Genomic DNA, 20,057 nt, shown 5'->3' with positions numbered 1-20,057 from the left:
TAGGGAGTTAAGCCCTGGATAGCTCAAAGGACAAATCTTAGGGACAGCCAAACAGGCAGGCTGAAGATTTTGTAGTGTTTTTGTTTCTAGAGTAAAACTGAACTCTAGGAAGGAGTAATACTCTCTCTCTCAATTATCCTTTACAGGTAACAGGAGAGAGAAAAATAGTGCCAATCAATTAAACAAACAAAAACCTACCTTCTCACTGGGGAATGGCATGACCAAATTTGCTTTCCTAGGTAGCTGCCTTGTTTGCCTATGGCTAGAGCAGCCTCTGCTGAAACAAATCCAGCACAATGTTGATAGTTTTACTTCATTGGATTACACTGTACATGATTCTTGTCCTTTTAATAGAGACAGGTGTTTCCTGGATCAAGATACACTAGGCAAAGTAACATTGCTTAAGTTAGCACGTTAATATCTGCAAGTATTTTTACACAACAGTTTAGCTCAATATAATATTAAAATAATAAGAATTTCCTATAATTTCCATTTTACCAAAGAATAATCCCTACAATTTCTTGTACTCAGTATTTCTTTCTTATTCAAAACCAATCAACTAAACAAAAAACCGTAGCTATGCTTTACAATGAAAACACATCTGATCTCCAATTTACAGTAGTCATTCTTTTGTTCCTACTGTTTGGTTTACTAAAAAGGCAACATCTACTGCCTTGTGCGGCAATTTAACAAAATGAGCACATGTGGTGAATTTCTTAATTTTTCAATAAAAATTAAAGGAAAGCTTCTATTATTATGTCATTAGTGACAGTATTGACTTTCTGCTGTGACTTGTGATGTAGCAAGTTTCCAAATTAATTTGATTACGTACTAAGATTTAATTCTCCAATCACAAACTACTCTGAAACCTCCAAATGTATAAAACCAGGGAAATATAGTTAAAATACTGTAGAAACATATTTGATCTCAAATACAAAGGATATCACAAAAATCTATCTTTATTGTGTCATTGTAATTAAACTTTGTGTTATTTGCAATATTTTCTATAGTCTGAATAATTTTACCATAAAGTAAAATATGGCTGTATTGTAAAGTTGAGTTTTGTGTGATGCCCAATCTACCTACAGTTAAAATGGGAGCTATCACTATGTTTTAAAGTTTTTATCCTGTTGCCCATATATAGGGGAATATAAGGTAAGACAAACATAATATTTTAGATATAAAAACAATATTACTCAATAAAAGAGAAAATCAACAGAATATGTATGTTCCACTAGAAACCCTGAACCAAGTTTGTAAAGAAAGTGAGGATAAACATTGCACTAAACAGGCCCCAAATTTTATAATTCTATGATGTTTTTCTTAGCTAAAGTGAGGAATGAAAACCTGGATATATTCGCTGTTATAGCCCTGTCATTTTGTATCATCCGCTTAAATGAATTTTGAATAATTTTATTTGCACATCAGTTGGGTTCAAATCATGGAATTAAACCTCAGCAATGAGGCTTTATTATTTTGACATAACATTAACTTTAATTTAGTTTTCCTGTTTGTACTCATGTAATAAATTTTATCTTTCTAAATCTAGTTCAGAGCAAAGGTATGAAAAATGTTTACAATTTTTAGTTAGTGGTAAGAACCTTGTGGAACTGTGAACACATTCAGCTGCCCTTAGGTTTAATGGGAAACAGCAGAAAGGCTTGAGCATGCCTCTGGAGGCACTCGGTATGCTTGAGCTTCCAGGTACTTTGTAAACAAAAACTGTAAATAGTTGTAGTCAAATTTATTCCCAACTGCTATAATGCATATCATTTTTTAATGGAGAGTAAAACATATTTCTGGTTTGGAAAACTCCCTTATATGGTTGTGGAAATTTTTAATGCTGTGCATCATGACCTCTTCTTAAAATTAAAACAGAAAATTATTCAGCTGCTTTTAACCTGATTCCTTCATCTTTATTAAAACAACAGTTAATTATCAAAACACTGTGAATTATTAAAAAGGAACTTGTATTTCTTCAAGTAATATACCTATGGGTACTCCACTTCAGGTGCACCTTTGATTGGAGGCTTTCTGTGTCATTGCCCATTCAGTCCTCACCTGACCTTAGCTATTGTTGCAACCTGTACTGAGGGTATATAGCGCAGAGACTCATGAACTGCCCCCAGATGGTCCTCAACTGCTTCAGCCTGAGATGGAGCATCTTGTGGTGCCTGCTTTTTACCTTATTTACCTTTAGGGAATAGCTTTATTAGTTTCACAGTTGTTATTTTTAGGTTTTTAGTTAGCCTTTTAGCTCTTACTAATTTTAGTAGTTTTAGTAGTGTTATTTTTGGGAGGAATATTTCTTTGGGAGACTCCTGTTCTCTCCCCCCACCCCTGCCCCCACACCCAGTATCCCCCCTCTCTGGGGTCTCTTCTTTTTCAGGGAGTCTATCCTTGGATTATGCCTATATCCTTTTGTCATAAATATAAAGGAAGGGTAAACACCTTTAAAATCCCTCCTGGCCAGAGGAAAAACCCTTTCACCTGTAAAGGGTTAAGAAGCTAGGATAACCTCGCTGGCACCTGACCACAATGACCAATGCGGACAGAAGATACTTTCAAAGCTGGAGGGGGGGAAAAACAAAGGGTCTGGCGGGCGGGGCTGGTTTATTTACCTGCTGTGTCCACAGGTTCGGCCAATCGCAGCTCCCACTGGCCGTGGTTTGCCGTTCCAGGCCAATGTGGGCTGTGGGAAGTGGCAGCCAGCACCCTCGGCCCGCACCATTTCCTGCACCCCCCATTGGCATGGAGCAGTGAACCGCAACCAGTGGGAGCTGCAATCAGCCAAACCTGCGAACGGAGCAGGTAAACAAACTGGCCCAGTGTGCCAGGGGGGTTACCCTGGCGGGCGGCATGGCAAAAGTTGCCGATCCCTGTACTAGGCCAATGCAAGATTAAAACTAGATATGTCAGCTTGTGAGCTGAGGATTTCACTGTGCTGCAGAAGAATCCTCATCTTTCTTATTAAAGCAGCTTTAAATCCCTTTTGGGCGGATCTAGCTGTGCAAAGGGGGCTTATCTATGACCAGGGATCTGGCCCCTTCTCCTGAAAACCACCTGAAAATAAATGCCTGCAAACTTTCTTATTAAATTTTAGATGTACTTAAATGTGATGTCTTCTTGGGCTCTGAATTCAGGGTTCCATATTGTAAACATTCTCTAATTGAGCAATTTCCATATTTCTTTTCAACATTTCAGCGAAGACTTTCAAAAGTGAGTAGTGATATTTTGGGAGCCACTGGTACTGGGTGTTCAGAAATTAAGTCACCCAGAATCACTAGATGCATTTAGATATCTTGGCCTTCATTCCTCTGATTACTGTAGAGCTGATTTCCCTAACCATTTACTGTGGGATGAAACAATTTGGAAATGAAAGGATCAACCAAAGCCCTAAAGCTCATGATCCCTAAAGACTTATTTTATAAACTTGTGGTCCATGCTCATAACATATTTTGTAGACTCAGTAATTCCATTTGTTTTAATTAAATTGCTGGTTATACATGCACTCTGTGTTTTTCTTTCTCTGACGATATGTGTAACTTTTTCTTTAGGTATACGGTGTGATAGAGGAGATACTTATTTCAGTTAAAAAAAACAACAACACTGGCTGTTCCTGTTATTCTGCACAAATTGCCAAATTTAACTGAGCAAACGAGACAGCTGTACTGCTGTGTTTATATAAACTAGTTTCTTCATATATAACTGTAGATAGAAAAAACAAACATTGTGAACAAGCTATTCACTATAGTTAATCTTGTCTCTTGATTATTTTATCTAAGAAACTCCCTCTCCTGGAGGATGCAATGAGAAAGAATTTCAGTGTAACCCCGATGGGAATTGTGTTCCTGTGTTGTGGCGCTGCGATGGAGAAAAGGATTGTGAAGATGGCAGTGATGAAAAGGGCTGTAATGGAACTATACGCTTGTGCGATGAGAGAACCAAGTTTTCCTGCAAGAATACAGGTACATTATTTTTTCCTCCAATTCAATTGTTTCTTTCTCAAGGCCATTTAAAATAAAACTTTTTTATTATTTGTATGACAGTAGTGTCCACAATATGCTACATGCTATACAGACATACATAGTAGGAATACACCATCCCTATTCTGAAGAAGTTACAATTTAAAAAGTTCAAACCAACAAAACTAAAATCAACAAACAAAACTAAATGGTGAAGGGCTGGTGAAAGGGATACAACTTACACAGAACAGTGTCAATCCTGCAGAGACATTCAGGTGCTTAAGTATGTGGGTAGTTCTATTAAAGGCCTCAACACACTTCCTTGCATGGCTCCATTAGCATTCTCTAGATAATGACTTTGGGCACTGTGGAGAGAGATGGGGCTGTGCCTAAGATGGTCTTTCTTCTAAGTAACTGGGTACGGAGGATCAGAACAGTGGCTCACCCGTCCATCGCTCTCCATGTTCCATCCAGCATTGCTGGCTGGACACTCAGGGAGGATTATTACTTCATCCTGTTAGGAGCTGTTACTTCATCCTGTTCGAACCTACTGCCCTCATCCCAACCAGGAGCAACAGAGGAACTGTGTCTTATGGGGTATCTCAGAGGTAGGATGCGCTCCTGTGGGGGCTGACATGCCTGCATAATTTGCATTCCTCAGCGTTAAGAAAAGGGGTACTTGTGGCACCTTAGAGACTAACCAATTTATTTGAGCATGAGCTTTCGTGAGCTACAGCTCATTTCATCGGATGCACACTGTGGAAACTGCAGAAGACATTATATGCACAGAGGCCATGAAACAATACCTCCTCCCACCCCACTCTCCTGCTGATAATAGCTTATCTAAAGTGTTCATCAAGTTGGGCCATTTCCAGCACAAATCCAGGTTTTCTCACCCTCCGCCCCCCCCCCCGCCCCCCCCACACACAAACTCACTCTCCTGCTGGTAATAGCCCATCCAAAGTGACCACTCTCTTTAAAATGTGTATGATAATCAAGGTGGGCCATTTCCAGCACAAATCCAGGTTTTCTCACTCCCTCACCCCCCTCCAAAAACCACACACACAAACTCACTCTCCTGCTGGTAATAGCTCATCCAAAGCGACCACTCTCCCTACAATGTACATGATAATCAAGGTGGGCCATTTCAAGCACAAATACAGGTTTTCTCACCCCCCCACCCCCATACACACACAAACTCACTCTCCTGCTGGTAATAGCTCATCCAAAGTGACCACTCTCCCTACAATGTGTATGAAAAACAAGGTGGGCCATTTCCAGCACAAATCCAGGTTTTCTCACTCCCCACACCCCCCCTTTTCCACACGCACAAACTCACTCTCCTGCTGGGAATAGCTCATCCAAACTGACCACTCTCCTTACAATGTGCATGATAATCAAGGTGGGCCATTTCCAGCATAAATCCAAGTTTAACCAGAACGTCGGTGCGGGGGGGGGGGGGTAGAAAAAAACAAGGGGAAATAGGCTACCTTGCATAATGACTTAGCCACTCCCAGTCTCTATTTAAGCCTAAATTAATAGTATCCAATTTGCAAATGAATTCCAATTCAGCAGTTTCTCGCTGGAGTCTGGATTTGAAGTTTTTTTGTTGTAAGATAGCGACCTTCACGTCTGTGATTGCGTGACCAGAGAGATTGAAGTGTTCTCCGACTGGTTTATGAATGTTATAATTCTTGACATCTGATTTGTGTCCATTTATTCTTTTATGTAGACATTGTCCAGTTTGACCAATGTACATGGCAGAGGGGCATTGCTTGCAGATGATGGCATATATCACATTGGTGGATGTGCAGGTGAACGAGCCTCTGATAGTGTGGCTGATGTTATTAGGCCCTTTGATGGTGTCCCCCAAATAGATATGTGGGCACAGTTGGCAACGGGCTTTGTTGCAAGGATAGGTTCCTGGGTTAGTGGTTCTGTTGTGTGGTATGTGGTTGTTGGTGAGTATTTGCTTCAGGTTGGGGGGCTGTCTGTAGGCAAGGACTGGCCTGTCTCCCAAGATTTGTGAGAGTGTCGGGTCATCCTTCAGGATGGGTTGTAGATCCTTAATAATGCGTTGGAGGGGTTTTAGTTGGGGGCTGAAGGTGACGGCTAGTGGCATTCTGTTATTTTCTTTGTTAGGCCTGTCCTGTAGTAGGGGACTTCTGGGAACTCTTCTGGCTCTATCAATCTGTTTCTTCACTTCCGCAGGTGGGTATTGTAGTTGTAAGAATGCTTGATAGAGATCTTGTAGGTGTTTGTCTCTGTCTGAGGGGTTGGAGCAAATGCGGTTGTATCGCAGAGCTTGGCTGTAGATGATGGATCGTGTGGTGTGGTCAGGGTGAAAGCTGGAGGCATGTAGGTAGGAATAGCGGTCAGTAGGTTTCCGGTATAGGGTGGTGTTTATGTGACCATTGTTTATTAGCACTGTAGTGTCCAGGAAGTGGATCTCTTGTGTGGACTGGACCAAGCTGAGGTTGATGGTGGGATGGACATTGTTGAAATCATGGTGGAATTCCTCAAGGGCTTCTTTTCCATGGGTCCAGATGATGAAGATGTCATCAATATAGCGCAAGTAGAGTAGGGGCGTTAGGGGACGAGAGCTGAGGAAGCGTTGTTCTAATTCAGCCATAAAAATGTTGGCATACTGTGGGGCCATGCGGGTACCCATAGCAGTGCCGCTGATCTGAAGGTATACATTGTCCCCAAATGTAAAATAGTTATGGGTAAGGACAAAGTCACAAAGTTCAGTCACCAGGTTAGCCGTGACATTATCGGGGATAGTGTTCTTGACGGTTTGTAGTCCATCTTTGTGTGGAATGTTGGTGTAGAGGGCTTCTACATCCATAGTGGCCAAGATGGTGTTATCAGGAAGATCACCGATGGATTGTAGTTTCCTCAGGAAGTCAGTGGTGTCTCGAAGGTAGCTGGGAGTGCTGATAGCATAGGGCCTGAGGAGGGAGTCTACATAGCCAGACAATCCTGCTGTCAGGGTGCCAATGCCTGAGATGATGGGGCGCCCAGCATTTCCAGGTTTATGGATCTTGAGTAGTAGATAGAATATCCCAGGTCGGGGTTCCAGGGGTGTGTCTGTGCGGATTTGATCTTGTGCTTTTTCAGGAAGTTTCTTGAGCAAATGCTGTAGTTGCTTTTGGTAACTCTCAGTGGGATCAGAGGGTAATGGCTTGTAGAGAGTGGTGTTGGAGAGCTGCCGAGCAGCCTCTTGTTCATATTCCGATCTATTCATGACGACAACAGCACCTCCTTTGTCAGCCTTTTTGATTATGATGTCAGAGTTGTTTCTGAGGCTGTGGATGGCATTGTGTTCTGCACGGCTGAGGTTATGGGGCAAGTGATGCTGCTTTTCCACAATTTCAGCCCGTGCACGTCGGCGGAAAAGCAGTCTATGTAGAAGTCCAGTCTGCTGTTTCGACCTTCAAGAGGAGTCCACCTAGAATCCTTCTTTTTGTAATTTGGTAGGGAGGCCTCTGTGGATTAGTATGTTGTTCAGAGGTATTTTGGAAATATTCCTTGAGTCAGAGATGTCGAAAATAGGATTCTAGGTCACCACAGAACTGTATCATGTTCGTGGGGGTGGAGGGGCAGAAGGAGAGGCCCCGAGATAAGACAGCTGCTTCTGCTGGGCTGAGAGTATAGTTGGATAGGTTAACAATATTGCTGGGTGGGTTGAGGGAACCATTGCTGTGGCCCCTTGTAGCATGTAGTAGTTTAGAAAGTTTAGTGTCCTTTTTCTTTTGTAGAGAAGCAAAGTGTGAGTTGTAAATGGCTTGTCTAGTTTTAGTAAAATCCAGCCAAGAGGAAGTTTCTGTGGAAGGTTGTTTTTTTATGAGAGTATCCATTTTTGAGAGCTCATTCTTAATCTTTCCCTGTTTGCTGTAGAGGATGTTGATCAGGTGATTCCGCAGTTTCTTTGAGAGCGTGTGGCACAAGCTGTCAGCATAGTCTGTGTGGTATGTAGATTGTAATGGATTTTTTACCTTCAGTCCTTTTGGTACAATGTCCATCTGTTTGCATTTGGAAAGGAAGATGATGTCTGTCTGTATCTGTATAAGTTTTCATGCAGTTGATAGATTTCCACTCCATACGGCTAAATGCAGTGCCTTGCATAATGACAGGTTTCAGAGTAACAGCCGTGTTAGTCTGTATTCGCAAAAAGAAAAGGAGTACCCTCCGCCCCCCCACACACAAACTCACTCTCCTGCTGGCAATAGCTCATCCAGTTAGTCTCTAAGGTGCCACAAGTACTCCTCTCCTTACAATGTGCATGATAAACAAGGTGGGCCATTTCCAGCATAAATCCAAGTTTAACCAGAACGTCGGTGGGGGGAGGGTGGTTAGAAAAAAACAAGGGGAAATAGGCTACCTTGCATAATGACTTAGCCACTCCCAGTCTCTATTTAAGCCTAAATTAATAGTATCCAATTTGCAAATGAATTCCAATTCAGCAGTTTCTCGCTGGAGTCTGGATTTGAAGTTTTTTTGTTGTAAGATAGCGACCTTCACGTCTGTGATTGCGTGACCAGAGAGATTGAAGTGTTCTCCGACTGGTTTATGAATGTTATAATTCTTGACATCTGATTTGTGTCCATTTATTCTTTTACGTAGAGATTGTCCAGTTTGACCAATGTACATGGCAGAGGGGCATTGCTGGCACATGATGGCATATATCACATTGGTGGATGTGCAGGTGAACGAGCCTCTGATAGTGTGGCTGATGTTATTAGGCCCTTTGATGGTGTCCCTCAAATAGATATGTGGGCACAGTTGGCAACGGGCTTTGTTGCAAGGATAGGTTCCTGGGTTAGTGGTTCTGTTGTGTGGTATGTGGTTGTTGGTGAGTATTTGCTTCAGGTTGGGGGGCTGTCTGTAGGCAAGGACTGGCCTGTCTCCCAAGATTTGTGAGAGTGTCGGGTCATCCTTCAGGATGGGTTGTAGATCCTTAATAATGCGTTGGAGGGGTTTTAGTTGGGGGCTGAAGGTGACGGCTAGTGGCGTTCTGTTATTTTCTTTGTTAGGCCTGTCCTGTAGTAGGTAACTTCTGGGAACTCATCTGGCTCTATCAATCTGTGTGTGTGGGGGCGGAGGGTGAGAAAACCTGGATTTGTTTTGGAAATGGCCCAACTTGATGAACACTTTAGATAAGCTATTACCAGCAGGAGAGTGGGGTGGGAGGAGGTATTGTTTCATGGTCTCTGTGCATATTATGTGTTCTGCAGTTTCCACAGTATGCATCCGATGAAATGAGCTGTAGCTCACGAAAGCTCATGCTCAAATAAATTGGTTAGTCTCTAAGGTGCCACAAGTACTCCTTTTCTTTTTGCGAATACAGACTAACATGGCTGTTACTCTGAAACCATTCCTCAGCATTGCGCCTAGGATTTTAGTTCTTTTTGAGCAGGTCCTTAATCCTGAACTATCTGTGTTATTGTTCCAGAGGATGATTTTTTGTGGGGGTTACTAAATCTGCTAGTCTGTTTTAACTATGGTCTTCTGGGGACTGATCTCAGAGATATTGATTGAATTGACAGAGAAGAATGGACTGTGATTAAGTGGAGTATATGCTTATTACTAGGCACAGAGCTGTTTGGTAATGTTGGGAGTGGGAGACTCAGTATAACACAGTCCGCCATTCCACTCAAAGAAACTGGTTACAGGTTTCAGTATCTTTTCCCACAGCATTGTGTCTGTTTTGAAATATTAACATTCTATTGAAATAGCTTAATTGAGGTATTTTATTATTTCTATTGCTGCCAATTAAATGCTCTAAATAAAAGATAAAAATGCTGTGAGCAAGCAAACACTGTGGAAACTACATGGCCATGGGGTGTTGAGAGATGCAACATGTCTTAAACATGCCTGCTGGCCACAATTAAGCATGTTAAATAAAACCCTGAAAGCAGACAAGGCTGTAAGTGGTATTTGAGCCCACTGCTGGCAGGCACTTCCGTTTTACGAGCAGGCATTTTAAACAATAACAAATATACAATTATACAGTAATTCACAGTGACTTTACATCTTTTAATTCGTGGGTATGATGTAACTCTGATTTGGGAGTGTGTACAACTTATGAGTTCTAGATCATGTGTATGAAGTTATTATAAAATACTGTATATGTTGGAATGTCTCTGTGCATTTGAAATTCACCATTTGCTAACATTGCCTTTAGCATGGTAACCATCAGCCTAGGGACAATGAAGAGCCCTAGGGACAAAGAAGAGTCATTAAATTTAACAGCTGTGCTCTGACTGTACAATAGGTATGCGAAAGATAGTTCCAGAGTTAGAAAACCAGTGTGACCAAATGTCGCTGCATGGGGGTGCTGAAGTGGAGAGTGGAAAATTCCCAAACAGGACAGTGAGACAGAGATGATAAAGCAGGCGTTTAAAAAGATCTCAGGGGGAAGGATTTGGGGGGGCAGGAAGCTTTAGGCAGAAGAGGGGACAATACAGGCATGGTTTGTATGGGGTTGAGGAGCTGTGGTAGTTATGATAATAAACTTAAATAAAGTCCAATATTTGTAAATTGCTTGTTTTGAATTCCAAGCAGTATCCATGGTTCGTATGCTTTAAACACATGGACATAATACCACCACTTTTATATTTATGTCATTTAATTGTGTAGGCCTAGTCTCTAGTAAATAAATTAAACTATTAAATACCCTAGGATATTTGTAGAAGACATTGCATCCACATACAGAAACATCCCATACAGTCTGCAAAACAGTTCACAGATGTTCTAATAACCAGTTACAATAGACTATTTTTCCAGCAGGCTTTCCTGTTAAAGCTTACCTAGTTTAATGACATTGTGGATGTAGAAAAGGTGAAATAGTTCAAATAGTCTTCTCACTACTGTCCTACACTGCACTGATGACCTTGCTGAATCTCTCAGCATGAACTGCTTCTGAGAGCTGAAGTGGGAATTGTGGGAGAGAGAGTATTGTGACTAAAGAGTTAGGGATAGCTCTGATGTGCACAGAGGTAAAACTTAAACTGATTTAGTCTGGCTAATGTGACTGAACTAAACTGTGTGCCTAGACCTGTTCAATACAACCAGTTCAATTACAAATGGCTTAGATCTCTAGTATAGACAAGATGTTATAGAACTTTTTAGTTCCCTCAGCTCTGGTCTTTTAAAAAAGAAATCCCAAAAGACTAGAACTAAATTTAATTGTTTATTTTTTAAAAAAAATCTTGACCACTATTTTTGAGGTATTAAGGGAGCGTTTTAATATGATTTTTTCTGTCTTCTATTTTAGGATTTTAAAGGATTCAATTTTAACTTGGTATTGTTCTCTATTTCTAGGGGTTGATTCCATGCAACCTCTACTTTCAATGTTTTATAGCACTCACGTGGTGTTTGTTTCATGAGTCTGGACTGTCAATTTCCTCACTTTTTGTATATATAAAACTACATATATGAGAAATTTAAATTACTGTATGGGATGTTATGTCACATTGAAAAAATGTAGCTCCTTTTCTGTCATTGTTTATCCTGGAACTACTACTTCTTACCCAATTATAAATTCCATAAATGGGTGTTTTACTATGATCTGACTAAATTCCTGACTAAAGCTTGGTCATACTAATGTGTCAGTGAAGTCTTTAAACAAGCAAACAATAAAGAGGCAGTTCAGCCAATTTAAGTGGATTATTCATAGTGCTGGGGGAACATCCAAAGATTTGCCTCAGGGAAGTGAGAGCTTTCCTAAGTAGCTTGATTCCAATACATGGAAATTCACTAGGGAATTTAGTTTGAGGTATGACTCTTCCACTAGCTCTAAAATACTACACATAATAATACATACTTCTTGTCTAGTAGTGCACAGCTGATGCTTGCCCGGAGAAAGCACTGATACACTTTCTTTGGCTTATTTTTAGTCATGGTATAAAAATAATGGTTTTCAAGATTACATAAGCAGCAAGTGTAAAATGTGGTGTGTGTGTGGTGTGTGTGTGTGTGTGTGCGCGCGTGCATCAAAGTAAAAAGTTAAATGTATTTCTAGTTCACAGTCCATGCTTTTGCTTGCATTTCCCATCGAACTAACTACATGCAAATATATTGAAATAGAATAAGGAAAATGGATTGACAGTGACACAGAATTGAAACTATAGCATGTAAGTAAAACATATTAAAATCAGGGTGGATTGATTTAAATCAAGGCAGTTTTAAATCATGGTTTAAATAAGCATTTCTATTTGAACTTCAGTTATTTTCTAAAGAAAGATGCAGTCTCATTGGTTGATATAACCATTAAAACATGTTATTAAAACATGTTGATTTACCACTAATAGAGCCCTTACAATGAATTTGGCACAGCTTTTTGCTACCAAGGAGGGTACTTTATTATTATATACATTTATTTAAGCAATAATATAGCTTAATTGTTAAAGTATGTTTGTCATTTATCTAATGTTTAAAGATACTTTGAAACAAAACAAAACCTGATCTAGAGCATTTTTCTCAGGAATAGTCCAATTAAAGAAGTAAGTCACCATTGTATCTATCTTTATGGAATCCATTTCAAAGCTGCTATTGCAAGTTTTCTTAATTTGGGAACACAATATATCTTTAAAGCAAATGATAAACCCAGAGATAGTTAGAAAATAGATATTTTAATTAGCATTTTAGTATCCAGTCTTTAAGACCTTTGTAACATCTGAATAGGAGTAGTGTTCACATCCAGCCCCATTCAAAAGTATTTTAATGTTGTATAGATACTGGATTATATTTAATCTGGAGCTGCAGCATAATGTTGGGCTGAGATTCAGACTGATATGTAATCCCCTTTAGGTTTTCTTTTAAATTTACTGCCATTTGGCTTTTTGAACTATGTACAGAAATCAGGTCCTAAATGTATTTTTAAAAAAAGTTAATTACGTCATCTCAACAAAATAATTAAAACATTGCTCTTAGTGACTATACTTTAATAAGGAATACAACTATGTGAAATCAATAAAAAACTGGTATCTGTTATTAGAAACTTTAATTAATCTCAAAATTAGATAAAAAGGGAGATACTAATAGAGGAAGCATAAGTCATGCCATGGCAGATCCAATCACTGGTCCATCAAATCCAGTTCCTGTCTCTGGTAGTGTGTAATTTCCTCAGTGCAATGTCAGTCATCCCACCTTATGCATTCAGCCATTTGTATAGTGCTGAACCTGGGATGGGATCTGAGCAGTTTACATTATGAATCATGACATTTGAATGCTCTCACTTTACATATGTAACTGTTTGGTTTCAATCCTGCTGCCAATGATCCTAAGGAATTTTTGGCATTGACTTTGGGAACAGGATCAGACCTGTTGTTACTGGTCATGCAGTTATATACACTTAAAAAAACCCAAACTTTCAGTAGAACTTTTGTCTTAAAACACAAATATCCCATCTAGAAGTGCTATTGTTTTCTCTGGATTTTTCCCGTTCAGTTTGCTCCTTAGTTAATTACCTTGTAGGCTTTTAAAATTAAAAAATCACTTTGGGGCATGTTTCCCAAACTTTTAGAGGTCAGCCACTTATTTCAAATGTCAGCTTTACTAGTCTTTCATTTATCTTCATTTATGTGTATACACATACACACACAATCCTTGCAGTGTGGTGCTAGAGAAGAGAACTTGGCGATAGAGGGCATAACCTTCAGCAAGTTACTTTAGTGGGGATGCACTGGTGTAACCAAACGCAGAACTCAAACCATAATTTCTCTTTATTCTCACTGGACTTTAAACCTTTCTTTAATTGTGTAATAAGAAACCATGTAAATAGGTACTATTATCTTCCTGATTAAATTGAATGAACACTGAAATATGAGAAAACAAAAGCTGGTGCACTTAAAGACGATGAGCACTGAAAACTCTCATTGACTTTAAAGAGGATTGTGAGCACTCAGCTTCTCTCAGGCCTTATAAGGAAAAGCAAATGTTAAATGAAAATACTTGTAAGATAAAATCTTGAACCTGTATAGAAACACCATACTGCTGGGACTCCAGGTTTTATACTTTTTGGAGGGGGTGGCAAAAGCATCTGTCTGGAAGTCGTCATTCTGTGGTAAACCCATGGTATTGCCCTTGGAAATCCCTGCAGGAGTTGATTCTGACACTTTAAGCCTTAATTTTTGCTTTATACTTTTCCTTGGAGAGACAACTATGGAATCAGTGGCACTATCATTCTGGAGGGAGCCATGTTTCCAGAGTATTGGAGAGCCATGTATGGAAAAATAGAGAGGCCAGCCCTTTGTGCAAATATCTTAAAATGCATTGGATTTTCTGACCAATGGTAGTGCAACTGAATGATGTTGATGGTGAGAGAGGTTGATGTGCAGCCTGCTCTCTTTGCGTGCCGACAAATCCCTTAACCAAAATGAAAGATGTATCAGGAACGAGAGTTCCCACATTGACGCAGAGATTCCAGAATAAATGTTCTTGTTTCATGGCTTATTCTCGGGAAGGGGGTGATAAACAGCTGCAAAATTTTGTGGAGCTTCTTGAATGATGGTTAGTGCAAGAATGGGTTTTGGTAGAAGGTGTTGGGTAGCCCCTTGTGTTCCCCACATCCACTGCTGCTGACTTAGAGGAAAATCAGCATCTTTTTTTCACCATCAAGAAATTTGACAAATATTGCTGCACAAAAACTTGTCACTTCTGCACTGGGGCCACTGAATGGGGGAAACTGGGGCAGCTGGTCTATTGGTGGGGGGGTGAAGCTGATGGGTTGTGGGAATCAGAGGATGTGTATTAATAGCCAGAATCTTCTCTTCCCATCTTTTCTCGGGCTGCTAAAGCCCTGCTTTATTGTCTGGTGGCCTGGAGGAGCAACTGTAGGGAGTTCCCTGCTACCTGTCCACAACTCAGCTGAATGCCTGACACTTAAGTTGGACTGTGGTTAGGTATGACAAGGCTGCAGGAATGTGTCAGATGAGATGCATGTCACTTGGCAGCTTTGAGTGATATATAGCCCAGTATTTCTTATATAATTAACCAAATGGTAAGGAAAACACATGCTAGGTGAATAGATTCAAATTTGAAAGTCCTTCTTTAAGGCCAATAATTTGATCTTTGAGGGTGGAGCAATGCTAATTTTTCTAGAAAGCTGGAATTCTTTTCATAGTAGCACAGGTAAAAAAGACAATGAAATTGAGTAAGAAAAAAATATAAAGAACTAATTTATTTGCATTCATTAATAAATATTAAATATTTGGAGTTGGATATACCAGTTACAGTTTATCCCAATAGATTTTTACCTTTCATGTCCATACCTTATGCTGCAAGTAGAAAAAAAATCTAACTAATCTTGGTCATATTACAAGGGTACCCCTCTCATAAGGTTGAGGTATTATTGAACGTAGTATTCTGTATCATTTAGTTTAACATTTTTTTTACACTGTCCTTTCCCTCTTCATCCATCTTCAACTACGTTTTATTGTCAGTGCTATTTTGATGAACACCCTTTAATAGTGAGTCACCTCTTTGCCTCCTTAAAATATACCATGTTATTGAGGGAATACTGATTGAACTCCATAATTACATTATTATAGTTGGTGCCGGTTGTGTCACCTGTAGTTAAAGCTGCCCAATACTTTTTACATAATAAGACTGTTTTAAGTTGTTTATAACTTTGCTAAGCTTTAACCGCTTGGGTTGATATATATAGTCTCAGGGACATGCCTTTTGCTTTCCTTGTGGAAATTCAACCAAACTATCTATTGTTTGTACCAGGCATGTTGTACCTCAGGGGCTGAGCAGGATTTTCCCTTCAATTGCTTCTCCCAAATGCTGTAGTGTCTGACACATGAACTGACAGCAGGGACACTGTCTCTCTTAAGCTTTTGATGCCATTATGTATAATATGGTGTCAAGGTTCCTTCTCCACTCTGAACTCTAGGGTACAGATGTGGGGACCTGCATGAAAGATCCCCTAAGCTTATTCTTACCAGCTTAGGTTAAAAACTTCCCCAAGGTACAAACTTTGCCTTGTCCTTGAACCCTATGCTGCCACAACCAAGCGTGTTAAACAAAGAACAGGGAAAGAGCCCACTTGGAGATGTCTTCCCCAAAATATCCCCCCAAGCACTACACTCCCTTTCCTGGGGAAGGCTTGATAAAAATCCTCACCAATTTGTACAGGTGAACACAGACCCAAACTCTTGGATCTTAAGAACAATGAAAAATCAATCAGGTTCTTAAAAGAAGAACTTTAATTAAAGAAAAGGTGAAAGAATCACCTCTGTAAAATCAGGATGGTAAATATCTTACAGGGTAATCAGATTCAAAACATAGAGAATCCCTCTAGGCAAAACCTTAAGTTACAAAAAAGACACAAAAACGGGAATATACATTCCATTCAGCACAGCGTATTTTACCAGCCATTAAACAAAAGGAAATCTAACGCATTTCTAGCTAGATTACTTACTAATTTAACAGAGTTTCTGAGACTGCATTCCTGATCTGTTCCTGGCAAAAGCTTCACACAGAGAGACAGACCCTTTGTTCCCCCCCTCCAGATTTGAAAGTGTCTTGTCTCCTCATTGGTCATTTTGGTCAGGTGCCAGCGAGGTTATTTTAGCTTCTTAATCCTTTACAGGTGAAAGGGTTTTGCCTCTGGCAGGGAGGGATTTTATAGCACTGTATACAGAAAGGTGGTTACCCTTCCTTTTATTTTTATGACATATGGGGAGAGAGAGCGAGAGAGTGGAAGCAGCCTGATCAGAATGCAGAGGAGACAAGAGCTGGATGTGGGGAGGAAGGGGCAGCAGAGAGAATAATTTGGGACAGGTACCTCAGTGGGTGAGACAGGAACTGCCTGGGCAAAGATACTGGCACTGGGATGTAGAAATGGAGACAGCTGGGAGACTGGACTGGCTGGTAAGGAGTTTCAGAGGCAGAGAGGAGACTGGTAATGTGGGAACTGAGGTTGGAGACTGAAGGAAGATACTGGCAAGGAGACTGGGCCTAGGACAGTGCTAGGCTGAGCTGGGGAGAATACTGGGCTGAGGAATCAGGGATGAGAGTTGGGAAAAGGCTACTACTGGGACAAGGACAGGTTGGAGGGGATGGGGGAAGAAGATCTGTGACCACTAGAGCAATCCTTTCCAGAACCTGGAATTGAGCCCTAATTTGCTCTATTTCGATGTTCTACGGAGAGTTAGTACATATCTAGGAAATTCACTTCCAAAGAGTGTGTCTCATCCTACTCTAGTGGCTGATCCACCTAGAGAATAACAGCCTACTACTGCTACCAGTTACTCTGTTAGCTTAAGTGGCAGAGGTCTGTGCAGATGGCCTATAGATATCCACCCTGCTAATGACCCCTGTGAGTTTCAATATGGTTTCACATAATTATTTTTTCAGTTGGCTTTTTTTTTTAAATTAAAAAAATGTCAACATTGCAAAGTCAAGTGCTGCTGGCTCTTAATGGTGATTTCCTCTGAGTACCCAGCTTGAAACACTGGGGAAAAAATAGTATGTGATGATATAATTAAATGATCATAGAATCATAGAATATCAGGGTTGGAAGGGACCTCAGGAGGTCATCTAGTCCAACCCCCTGCTCAAAAGCAGGACCCATCCCCAATTAAATCATCCCAGCCAGGGCTTTGTCAAGCCTGACCTTAAAAACTTCTAAGGAAGGAGATTCCACCACCTCCCTAGGCAACACATTCCAGTGTTTCACCACCCTCAAACTGAAGTAAAGTTGAACAGGCAACCTTACTGCTGGCATTTCCTAACTTTTCAACCATAACATTTTGTAATATATATTTTTGTGTGTAATTATTATTTATACTACAGTAGTATAAGCATCCAAACGCCACAGTCAGACTGGGGCATAATCTTTTAGATGGTGATATAGAACACATTGTTCTTTCTGTGATCTGCAATAATAGTTATCCCATTTGGGAATTGAAATGGCCTCTCCTGGCGTAATAGCCAAGAGGCACACTTGATGTGGGTGAACAAATTGTTGCTTTTGGGAAAGCCTTTAAATAACAATATTGCTCTCTCCTCCCACTCTCCTTGAAATGAAGTAGGTTAAAATGACTACATGGAAATAAATAAGATGACCCATTGCAGTCATTAATAAAGCCTGCTCCTGATGAGCTGGGGGGAGAAAACACTCCCTAATTTCAATGGGAACCTCTAGTGTAGAATGGGAGGATACCAGTATTTTAGATACTAGTAGAAAACTGTCATCTTGCAGTTCAATAGACAATACAACCAAAGGCTTCCTATGCTCCACATACCGAACAGTATGTAAATGTTAAGTCTCTGTTTAGGATTGCTAATTTTCATAGACAATCAAAACCACGAGAAAATGCATTTTGATCAAGCTTTCCAGCATACCTATGCCTATTATTTGAGGCCTTTTTATTGCGTACATTGCAGACAATACATCTATCTTCATGTATATAAGAGATATGGAAATCAGTAGATATATGCATATGAATTGATGCAGCTCTTGTACTAGAAAAGGTGTCTGGAAAATAAAAAATGTATTTCTCATGCTAGGGCAATAATTTGAAATCATGACATCAATATAGACATAAATATGTGTGCCTCATTTAAATCTGGACAAAATTAATTTGTTCACATAAGTATATTCTTTTATTTAATAAGATATGTCAAACCTATCATAGTTGAAGAGGAATCCTGTGTTATAGAATATATCTTCTTTTCATTAACATGAAAAAAAGTCAAGCAAACAGGTTTGTTCTTTAAGCGGCTGTATCTATAAAACAGATTGAAATAGAGGTTAGAGGCTGTACTGGAATCAACATCAATTTACTTTGGGATATGGCCAATTTGCATGGCACAAACATTTTCCATTATTTTCTTTGCTGCTTCTGTCTTTGTGATGGTATTTAAATTCCAGTGTTCTTTTCAAGGTAAAGATGAAGATGGAAGTTCTCTAGAAGCACTTTTGATTGAATGTACGTATTTAAGTTTATGCATACAACTTTGTTTCCTGGTTGCTCTAACTTATTTATTCTTTACTTGTGTAACTGTAAGTGAGTAGGTAGAAACAAAGTTGTCCATTTTTTCAGTTTGGGAGGAATAAGGATTACAGTTCCCTTTGTTGTCAGTGGAATGATGGATGTGCTTTGGGCTCCAACTTGGAAGATGCTGAGCGTTTTTATGAGGTGCACTGCACCCTGAACTTCCATTAAAATCAATAGGAATTGGAGGTGCTCAGCACCTTTCAAAAGTGCTCAGCGTCTTCCAGATCCAGCTCCTAATTCTTTGTACTCTATACTGTTACCCCACAGTGAAATATCCCCTTGGTAATGTACCTTTTGCCATGCTCTTTTATGTGTAATTCAGGATTGGTAAGCATAAATAAATATTAAATTGCTTTTAAATGTATGGGTATTTTAATATTTTGGGGTTATTCCTATTTAGTACAGGATGTTCATGCGTGCTTTATGTGTAGTTTTATAACATTTAAATGGTGGGTCTTTCACCATTTGCACAAGGTCTCACAGGAAGTCTGTAGCAGAGCTGGAAATTGAAGCCAGAACTCCTGAATCCCAGTCTGGTGCCTTAATCATAAGACTGACTCTCATTGTATTTTGCTATTTATGGTTGTGGTCTTGGCAAAAACCCGGAAGATCAGAGGAAAACAAACATGAACTCAATTCTTTTCAAACCTCAAGAAAGATCAGATTTAGTATAATCCAATTTTTAAGTGAAAGTATGAATTTGTTCTTATATCATCTGAATTAGTTTGCCGCTGCCTAATATACATTATGGTATACATTCATACAGAGTACTGTGCTGTAAGTTGATGAGCAGAAAACACCAGCTAAGGAAGGTAAAATAATGCCCAAACTGCAGTTCAATCCAAAGTCCTTTACCCAAGGCCAGCTTTATTATCACGAAAGGATTTAAAATGAGCAAATCACTTGATCCCAGCCATCAAAGGCCATTCTAGTTTTTAGCAAACTGGGAGGAGAGGACATAACCTTCTCTCTGAGTAACCTTTCCTGATTATTGTGTGGGCCTCTTGCCACATCCCCACAGAGATTGTCTCAAGCCTTATCTTCTTGAGACTGAGCCAGGAGTATTTCTTTATACAGC

The 20,057-nt window shown here is 39.9% G+C and overlaps 1 protein-coding gene across 8 annotated transcripts in view; it reads left to right on the top strand.

Moving 5' to 3' along the window:
• LRP1B (LDL receptor related protein 1B) overlaps window positions 1–20,057 on the top strand; it is a 1,329,376-nt gene that overhangs the window by 793,441 nt on the left and 515,878 nt on the right. For all 8 annotated transcript variants that reach the window (XM_078847919.1, XM_078847920.1, XM_078847917.1 and 5 more), the window contains one exon: window positions 3,786–3,968. In XM_078847919.1, coding sequence (XP_078704045.1) covers window positions 3,786–3,968 — 183 coding nt within the window. The remainder of the gene's footprint in view (window positions 1–3,785; window positions 3,969–20,057) is intronic.

Source organism: Lepidochelys kempii, chromosome 11 (assembly GCF_965140285.1).
Source record: "Lepidochelys kempii isolate rLepKem1 chromosome 11, rLepKem1.hap1, whole genome shotgun sequence".
NCBI lineage: Eukaryota > Metazoa > Chordata > Testudines > Cheloniidae > Lepidochelys > Lepidochelys kempii.
This window is presented reverse-complemented; position numbering and strand designations above follow the sequence as displayed.